This window comes from Phoenix dactylifera, chromosome 16 (genome assembly GCF_009389715.1).
Source record: "Phoenix dactylifera cultivar Barhee BC4 chromosome 16, palm_55x_up_171113_PBpolish2nd_filt_p, whole genome shotgun sequence".
NCBI lineage: Eukaryota > Viridiplantae > Streptophyta > Magnoliopsida > Arecales > Arecaceae > Phoenix > Phoenix dactylifera.
This window is the reverse complement of record NC_052407.1, coordinates 11030126-11039959: the sequence shown is the minus strand read 5'-3', so window position 1 is coordinate 11039959 and position 9834 is coordinate 11030126. Positions and strand designations below refer to the sequence as shown.

The window sequence follows — 9834 nt, the reverse complement described above, 5'->3', positions numbered from 1 at the left end:
CGGTATGAATTTTAGTTAGCTGCTATAATATCTAGCGGCAGGTAAATCTCGAGACGGCTACCTCTTGTCATTTTCTCACATATTTTCTCGCTCTGGTCCCAAGTTTCAAAGCTTGTTGAAAACCCGGTGCCTATCTTCGCCTCCATCAAGACGAGAAAATAGAAGGAAAACACGACGGATGACCATGACGTCCACCACCCTGCGTTTTCCACTGAGGATGACCATATACCACCCACAGAGCTCATTGGAAGAAGACACCCTTCCTTGGCTTCCCCACCAAAAAGCCAACCACAAAAAAAATCCTTCATTAATCTACAAACTACCACATAGACCAAACACTATGGTTTCTTCCATTCTGCTTTTCTTAATTATCTAAACAAAGTCATGCTAAACAAAAGAAGTCTTCCGACCACCGTGTGCCAGCCTCCTCCGGTGCCCCAACTTCCCGTTTCCATCAAAGGAAAAAGGAAAATGGGAGACCTTAACGAAATCACGGAGTTCCTCCTTCTATAGTCGGCGAATTCATGGCCGGGGTTCGGCTGGGGCGGAGCACCAAGCGCGCCCCTCTGGCGTTCTGCGCCAAGGTGACGCTGGTGATACTTCTAGGGATCGCTTGCAGCGTTATCTGGTCCACTTTCTCCTCCTCCTCCTCCTCCTCCTCCGCAGCCGTCTCCTCCCAGATGAGCAGCTTTGATGACATCTTCGACCCTGAGGCCTCGCCGGCGGCGACGAAGGAGGAGGAGGAGATGGAGGGGAGCAAGAAGGGGATTCCGAGCTCGCCGCCGAAAGATGGGAGTGAGAATGGATCGCCGGAGAAGGAGATGAAAGAAGGGGGGATCGAGGAGAAGGCGGCGGCGGGGGCGAAGAAGAAGAAGAAGAACGAGACGATAGACGCGGAAGGGCAGCAGGAGAAGGAGAGGGAGGGGGAGAGGAGAAGGTGGAGGCGGAGGGATTGGAGGAGGCGGTGGAAGGGAAGGGAGTGATGGATGAGGACATGGAGGACGGGGTTGATGTGAATACGGAGGATGAGAAAGTGGATGAGGAGAGGAGTGGGGCGAATGGAAAGAAGAAGAAGAAGAAGAAGAAGAAAAAGTTGGGACCTTTATTCGATCCAGGGGCTCGGTATAATTGGAAGCTTTGTGGTGGCAGGCATGGGCATAACTATATCCCTTGTGTTTATATGGAAGGTGGTCGTCGGCACCATGAGAGGAGTTGCCCGCGGATACCGTTGATGTGCTTGGTTTCTCTTCCTCAGGAGTATAGACCTCCACTGCCTTGGCCGGAAAGAGAATCCAAGGTGCTTTCTTTACTTCATTTAGTAGCTTGTTTCCAACTTTTTTCCTCTGAGGTAATGCTAATATTTGCTGCAATTTAATGCTCCAGATTTTTTATAAAAATGTGGCTCACCCAAAGCTCTCTGCATTCGTTAAAACTCGAAGTTGGTTAAATTCGTCTGAGGATTTTCTATTATTTCCTCGGGAGGAATCCGAGTACAAGGGCGGAGCTCAGCACTATATCAACTCGATTCAAGAGGTAAGAAGCACTCCATTGTTTCTGTTAGAAGCTAGAATACATGCTTTGAAATTTTAATTTTCATCATAATTTAAATGACATTTTGCTATCCAGATTTTTAAATAGTTCATTAATTTGCAACAGTCAAAACCATGTTTGTCATTCTGGAACAGGAAACAACTGGACCGATGGCATTATGGTCTTGGGCATGTTCCTTATTTATTTGAGGTTTAATTTTGAAAAGTAATGTACATGTAACAACCCAAAACCTGACCCAAAATGGCTAAACACACGCCCAAGATGTACCTAGCGAATAACCGATGTAAGACTAAACACACACTCGCATGGGTTCTCGTATACTTCCTCCATTTAAGCCTCGACGACCTCGTCAGGCTAAGGGTTCAAATTCATTCAAACAAGATTCGCCATACCGGGTCCAGTAGGCGTACCGGTCGCCTACCGGACCGGTATGATTCCGGTTCGTTCCGGAACCGGCCGGTAGGAACCGACTAGCTCTTCCTTGTCGGTTTTCACTGCTCTGGCATACCGGTTACAGGCCAGACCGGTTCGAACGGGCCGGTTCGTGAGACCTTGCATTCAAATCTAGTCATGAGCACCACGATCGGCTCGTGGTCAGCCTCTATGAACCCGTATTGCAGTGTTTCCTAGTCTACATAGGTCATGAGTCAGGTCCGGTCTGATACCATTTGTGACAATCCAGTATCTCATCCAAAAAATACTTTCCGGCTAGCTATTTCGGGCGAGGTCTTGGATTTTTACAATACCCGTCAAAGTTATACTGGATAGTATTCCTGCGAGTCTCTAAAACATTGGTTTGACTAGTGTTTTACTGAATTGGATCTTGAGACCCTATCTGGATGCTGGCCATGCTTATTTAACTTGTTTGCCATCTTTGTAGTGTTCTTGGCAAATTAATGTGGTTGTGTGAACTGCATATTTTCACATCTTTGCTTGTTGGAGTGTTTGCTCCATCTTTACTTGTCCTTCACATCGTGGGAGTTACCTGCTAATATATTAGGTACTCGTCATGCTTAGACTGAAGTGTTTCTATTGCTCTTATAGATGGCACCAGACATTGAATGGGGGAAGAATATTCGCGTAATATTGGACATTGGATGTACAAGTGCTAGTTTTGGAGCCACTCTTCTTGAGAAAGACGTGATAACTTTATCTTTGGGATTGATGAATGATCAAATAGATCTAGCGCAGCTAGCCCTTGAGCGTGGTATCCCTGCAGTAGTGGGAAATGTGGGATCAAGAAGGCTTCCTTTTCCAAGTGGTGTTTTTGATGCTATTCACTGTGGCCAATGCAATGTACCATGGCAGTCTAGTGGTTTGTGTTTAGTGCTTGTTTTTCTGATAGAAGCAGAAGGCATTGTAACTTGTTAGAATCATTCATATGAGCATGTATTTTGTGTTTTGTAGGTGGGAGGCTCCTCTTAGAGATGAACAGGATTCTACGTCCCGGAGGATACCACATTATATCAACTAAACATGGAGATATTGATAGTGAAAAAGGTGCTACCAAGTGCAGTGTTCATCTTTCTTGTTTGTTCCAATTTTGTCACCTTTGTTTTGGGCAAACCTTGTATTCCTCCCTTTGTCCTACTCTCTCTTATTGATCTATTAATGCATGGAAGCATTCATTTCTACCGAATCTGATTTAATTTATCTTATTCCGTCATGTTTCTAAGAATGGTAATATTTGATATTTATATGCAAATATTATTCCTGAGTTTCCTTTCTATTTCAGTAAGGTCTCCATGATTATGCCGAGCATTTGCACGTTCATTGGATAATGCATGTGTATAAACCAAGAGAGGGGGGAAAGGAAAGGTGGGCATCACCCTGCTAGATTTTTTCAAGAGTTTCTTGCCCACAGTATGCATCAATTTGTGTAGTTTAAATGTGTAATCAACAATCTTCAGAATTCAGATATAATTCATTGACTAAGTTACTGCTAGATGTCATATGGCCAGCTCCACAGGTATATCCCTAATCACAGCTCATGTTGAATAGAACAGTTTCAACTGGGAACAATCCTGCACATCTGCACTCTTAACAGTTTTATCCCATAACTCTGTAAAATCTGCTAAATACCTTTTAACACCATAAAACAAGCATGTGTACCTTACATTGCTGGCCTATTAAGTTCAAATTAGCTGCTTTTGTCATAATTCTGATTAAATGAACCAAAAGAATGAGGTCAATGCCTGTCTTGTACTAATTTAATTAACATTTGTTCTATCAATTTTCATCTTTCATAAGTATAGGAAGTGATGAGGGTCTCGGTTCCTTTTCATCTCTGTTCACTTCATGTAAAGTTACGAGCTAATATTTGGGTCTGCCATCTTTTTTTTCTAATGGTTTATTTTGAGCCAACTGTGTTATAATGGTAGTGGGGGCTTTCTTCAATGCTGCTTTGTTATTCATGTTTTTGTTTTCCTTCCTTTCCTTTTCCAGGGATGTCCACTTTGATGGCATCAATCTGCTGGAATATTCTGGCACATAAAACTGATGAGGTCAGTGAAGTGGGTGTTAGAATATATCAGAGACCAGCATCAAATGATATATACGAGTTACGACGGACTAAAGAACCTCCTTTGTGCAAGGAAGACGACAAAATGGATGCTGCTTGGTAAGCTATGGATAACGCCTATCATGGAATAAACTCATTTATTTCAAGTTTAGACTGCTTTTGTTTTATTTTATTCCTTTTTCTTTTTGAGGGCTGGGTGGGTTGGGGTAAGGGGCTTCTGACGGATTCTTAGCTTCAATGCTACTTTCAGCTTCTTGCAAGTGCCTATATATATGAGAAAACCTTTTTTTTTTCTCAGGTATACTCCCATAAGATCGTGCTTACATAAAGTTCCAGCTGCTGTAGAGCAACTTGGAACTGGTTGGCCTGAGGAATGGCCCAAGAGGCTTGAAACTGTTCCTGAATGGCTGCGTGATTCACGAGTAAAGTTAACTGCAGATCATGAGCACTGGAAGGCTATCATTAAAAAATCCTATCTTAATGGGATAGGCATTGATTGGTCAAATATTAGAAATATTATGGATATGAAAGCCATTTATGGAGGGTATGCAGAACTATCCCTTAAACTAATATTTAATTAATTTTTGTTGTTTCTTTCATATCAACAAAATGTTTCTCTTTGTGGAATTTTTAGTTATGCTGATTTTTATTTCAGAAATAAATTGTTGATTGCCTCATTTTTGGGGCATGTAGTTACCTGCTATTTCATTGGAAATGAAAAATTAAACTCTTGTCTTCTTGGATTGCAGATTTGCAGCAGCCTTATCATCACAAAAGGTTTGGGTTATGAATGTAGTTCCTGTGCATTCTCCAAACACTCTTCCTATCATTTATGAGCGTGGACTTCTTGGCATCTACCATGATTGGTGTGAACCATTCAGCACATATCCAAGGTCTTATGATCTTTTGCATGCTGATCATCTGTTTTCACGTCTTAAGAACAGGTATGCAATCTTAGGTACGTTGGCCATGTATAATTTTTGTCTTATGAAGTTCTCTTTTCCAATCTTCTGTCCTGGATAAAGTTCTGGATTACAAATAATTTTAACCGCCTTTTAGGGCTGGAAATGGGCTCGGGTCGGCCTGAAGCCCTTTGGGCTAAGCTTGAAAGAGTTCAAACCAGGTTTTGGCTTAAATATAAAGCTCATTTGTTTTTCGGGCCGGGCTTGGGTATGTCACTGGCCCGGCCCGAGCCCGAACAAGGCCAAATCAATTTATTTTTGTATGTTGTTATTTAGATAGAATAATAAGGAAGTAAAGGACAAATTAAAATGGGTTTAGCTGAGAATAATGTATCAGGTATCATTTACTTGTATTATAGAAGAGAGCTTAGTTTTTAATTAGCTCATTTTCTTGTAAAGTGATATTATGAAATATTAAATTTCAATCGGGTTCTCTGGACGAACCTATTTTTGGCCCAAATGGGTAATTTAGGCCGTCCCAATCGGGCTCGGGCCTGGATTATCCAAAAACTTCTGGGCCTAAGCCCGACCCAAAGCCCACAAAAAATATTCGGGCTGGGTTCGGTTAGGGGTATAGCCCAACCCGTCCCACTTCCAGCCCTATTGCCCAAGTAGACTAAGTGATATATAATGTCAAGAGGCAACATCACTAGTAAAAGTGTGGCTCGAGATCTCAATCATGGTTTCTATAGGAAATCTTTATAAAAGCGCAATAAGAATACAAAACATGCCACTTTTAAAGTTTAAAACTTAATTGTTTTAAGGTTATAGGAGACATGCCGACATTTCATGCACCATAGAGTATAATTCTCTTATATTTGTGACTTCAGAACATAAAAGTCTGCAACACGAATGTGCCATGTCAATTTATAATCTGTAATGCATTGCTCTTCTTAGAAAGTCTTGAGCTGTCCACTTCAACTACCCAAAACCTTTTCCAGACAAAAACATCATAACCATTTTGATTCACCGGCTGGACTTACTCTGTATCTTGGATGGCTTGGACTTTAAAATAGAGGAATTGGACAAAATATTGGACCCAGAAGATGAGTCGACTGGCGAATCAGCTGCAATAATTGGACTCGACCAGTGCAGGTGGATGAACAGCCAGGAGGGATGGTCAACAAGAAGAGATTTTCTTCCGCTTAGGGGAGATAAGGCAAAGACCTAAAACAGTTTCAGATTGCTCTCAAGTTATTTCTCAGGAGCATTACATGTTCTCTGACCATCCGAATAATAAATTTTCTGCACTTGTATTGTTTACAGGAATTTCATTGCGGAACTTTCCCATCTAATTGGATCTTTGCCTCCTAAGATATTTATGTTGAAATCTTTTTATTTATTTATTTTTGTATGCATGTCACTGTGTATATGTCTAGAAATGCTTGATCTTTTCTCTATTGCTCTTCCTGCACCCTGATTTCCCCCTTAAAGATGTTTTGATGTATGGGAAGTTCCTTTATATGGTTTCATATATGCTATTTTCCTCTAAATATATTCCCCCCCCCCCCCCCGGGTCTCTCTCTCTCTGCCCCAACAGCAACAATAAAAAAAAAAAGGAAATGTGCTGGAAGTTTTTTTTTTTTTTATGGTTTGATATATAATATGTCCTCTTGGTAACCCTCTGATGTAGCATTAATCTAGCAAGGCTTTAACCAATCATGCAGTCTGGAGGACCATAATTGGGAGGGCGATAAGCTGTTTAGTTTATCAGAAAATTGTTTCCAAATTGTTTCTTTTTTACATACTTCTTAAAAGAAGAAAAATGACGATTAAGAGCAATGAAATGGATATACTTATTTCTGCTAAAGTGTTAATGTAGGTGTAAATTAGTGCAGAAGTCTTGAGTACTGGTGGTGTGAAGAGGTAAAAGTTGTATAATCTTCATTTGAAGTAATACAAATTAGAGAGGAATGAAGATTGGATGAGAAGAAATAAAATAATTTTAGATTCTTTGAAAGATATGGGAGGATGGGGAGTGGTCCGTTAAACTACTACGAGATTAATTTTGTGGGGCTACAATGGACTGGGTTGGTTATGTATTTGCTTTACAGATCATCATGTGATTTCTTGTTTTATTATGATGTGAGTTTTAAGTCGTCATCATCTAGGTTGTGTCATCTGATAGTTCATGTATCCATCTAACAGCAGGCATCCTGCTTTTGAGCAGTAGTATCTTCGGCTTTCTTTTGGAAAGGGGGAGGGTTTTTTCCTTATTCTTTTGGTTGTTGTGTCACAGGGGGGTGGGGGTTTGAGTAAGCTCCAGAGTGTTGGGATCCAAGGATTTTGTAGGCATTTGATTTCTTACAATATTTTTGGAGTATGATGTGGGCTTTAAGTGACTCTTGGATAGTCTTTTAGTTTGTATAAAGACAGCAGCCCAGTGATAACATGCAATAGTACATGTATGTCCTACATGGAAAATTTTCTTAAATCAAATGATTGAAGCTTCAACTAAGGAAAAACTTTGGAGATGATAAAGTTGGGACATCATAGAAGATCTAGGCATAACAACTTTAAGGATGAAATTTAAGACACTTGTGCATATTATTTTAAGAATATGTCAAGAGGGTTCTTGCATGGTTTGTGATGAAAAAACAAAAAGCTGATATTTGCCCCTCCTGTGAAATTTCAATTTCTTATTTGCAAGATGCCATCTTGGGTGCATTGCAAGATGCCAAGCATTTCTTGTAGAAATCATTGGTGTGATCATGTGATGGTTTGCACTCTATTTTCAGAAGCAGACAGCATTGTCAACAAATATATAGTGGATCCGCAGAAGGATAATAGCCAAGTTGTTTAGTGGGTTTCTGAAATATTTAAATGTATGCTGTAGCATAATTTCTAACATAGTGGTAAAAAGGGCTTCATGTTTTGTTTTGGATGCAACTTTATTAAGTGCTTACTCTTTCTTTGAGTTTGTCAAGCAGCAAGTTCTCGTATTGCTTTAGCTGTAGCAGTGGATTATATGAGGTATTGATCATGCCAGTTTTACTTATTCACCACAATGCAGGTGTAAGCAGCCAGTTGTTGTCGTGGTTGAGATGGATCGAATTCTAAGGCCAGGAGGTTGGGCTGTCATCCGCGATAAGTTGGAGATCTTGAATACATTAGAGACAATCCTGAAATCGCTGCACTGGGAAATAAGGATGACTTATGGCAAGGATAAGGAGGGTATTATCAGTGCACAGAAGACAACATGGAGGCCACAAAGCAGCTATTGATCTGACCATGTCTGATCATTAAGTCAATTTTCCTCCATTTTGAGGGAAAAGGCTGGGGTTTTCGATTCCGTTGTCAACACCATACAATTTTGATTCCAATTCTCGCGGATTAACATCATCTCGCTGCCCTTCCAAGTATATGATAACCATTCTCATTGGATGCATCATTTTATCCTTCAAGAAAAGGTGAATGGATTGTTGCTTAACTTACACACTTACTTCTCTCGATTGTATTGTTCAAATGAAAATCCAAATTTTATCTAGAAGCATTTGATTCTGGGATTACTCGCGCAGAAGCATACGCTGTTCTGAAGGGTTCTCACTTCAACTAATCCTCTTTTTAGGCTGACAGCTTTCTAAGCTTGTGAAACAGATCTGTGATTGTAATTTGAAACTTAAAAATGAGCTGTATTTTGGAATGGCTTGAGAGATAAACTGTGGTTTTACCATTCAACACCTGATAAAATTGTACAATTTCCATTTTCCCTGGACTAGTTTTGAAATAATGATTGATGAGCCTGTGACAGCTGAAAGACATTGTTATCTTTGTGAGACATGAGCGGTTCTTTCCCCCTTTCAAGCTAATATATAAGTAAGATCTGCTGACCTACAAAAGATAAATGATGGGACAACACCCCAGTAGGTAAAGTTTATATACTTCTCATGGTTAGATGAGGTCCTTCATGAACTGAATAATCTAGACAAAGGTCTGAAAACCAAAAGTCTTCTGTCTTCATGGGACATCTGAATAATGTTATATTATATTATTTGTACATTATGCTATTTTGATAATCATTATCATAATATTACATAATACTAATATAATATTATACTATTAATAATATAAATATATCAATACTCATACTGATATATTAGTATTAGGTTTGCTTCATCCCTGATGGATTACTTGGACTTATCCAAGTGTAAAAATTGAAACAATCATTTTGGACAATTTCTATGAATGAATTTTCCAAGAATGGAAAAATCATTACTAATTTTCATTCCCAACAACTAAACAAGGCTTTACCTTAGATTGGATGCTCTTTTTTGAGCAAATGTAAATGAAAAAAAAAGGCTTGAAGAAAAAGTTAAAAATAGCTATTATATCATTAGTTGGATAGGATCATAACACTTCATCTTTCCCTTGCACATTAAATATATTTTGATGATGTCGTAATGGATGGCCATTGTAACATTAATTTTGTTCAAGCCATCAAATATTGCATACTTACAAAATCCTTTAAAATTCAAATTTATTCATCACTTGGTAGAAAACATATCTTTGCAATATAGTTTGGTGTAGCAAAAAAAAAAAGATAAAAATAAAAATTAATTAAAAATTTACTTGATTAATGTCTAGATATTCCAAATATTGTTAGATTTTCATTGCAAAATATATCTTAATTTAAGCAGCTCATTTTCTGAAATTACTATTAAATCCTTTTCTTTAGACTATGCAATTGCCGCTTATTTTCTAATTCTTAGTTTTTAATTTAAAAATAATCTTAATAAGATGACTTTGCTATAGATTTAAGATATTTTTATGGTAAAATTAATTAAATTTTATCTTAAAATA

General features: G+C 38.9%; 2 protein-coding genes across 3 annotated transcripts; both read left to right on the top strand.

The window, feature by feature from the left end:
• The first annotated feature begins 418 nt into the window (after window positions 1-418).
• On the top strand, window positions 419-983 carry LOC120104092. Its single transcript, XM_039114624.1, has one exon. The coding sequence runs from the start codon at window positions 525-527 to the stop codon at window positions 981-983; it is 459 nt and encodes a 152-aa protein (XP_038970552.1). The 5' UTR covers window positions 419-524.
• Window positions 933-8791, top strand: LOC103702721 (probable methyltransferase PMT28). Of its 2 annotated transcripts, none has more exons than XM_008785273.4 (8): window positions 933-1297; window positions 1384-1533; window positions 2596-2866; window positions 2959-3051; window positions 3997-4171; window positions 4371-4616; window positions 4822-5016; window positions 8048-8791. In XM_008785273.4, the coding sequence occupies exons 1-8, from the start codon at window positions 983-985 to the stop codon at window positions 8256-8258; spliced, it is 1656 nt and encodes a 551-aa protein (XP_008783495.2). In that variant the 5' UTR covers window positions 933-982; the 3' UTR covers window positions 8259-8791. The 2 variants fall into 2 exon arrangements, with proteins under 2 accessions (XP_008783495.2, XP_026658663.2); XM_026802862.2 differs by having other exon boundaries at window positions 4822-5030.
• The last annotated feature ends 1043 nt before the right edge of the window (window positions 8792-9834 follow it).

Bases quoted from the DNA above. Each gene is read 5' to 3' on its own strand.
- LOC103702721 (XM_008785273.4), top strand. From the start codon at position 983: ATGGATGAGGACATGGAGGACGGGGTTGATGTGAATACGGAGGATGAG. The intron at 2,867-2,958 runs GTTTGTGTTTAG...TGTGTTTTGTAG, and splicing joins TGTACCATGGCAGTCTAGTG to GTGGGAGGCTCCTCTTAGAG. The intron at 4,172-4,370 runs GTAAGCTATGGA...TTTTTTTCTCAG, and splicing joins GACAAAATGGATGCTGCTTG to GTATACTCCCATAAGATCGT.
- LOC120104092 (XM_039114624.1), top strand. From the start codon at position 525: ATGGCCGGGGTTCGGCTGGGGCGGAGCACCAAGCGCGCCCCTCTGGCG.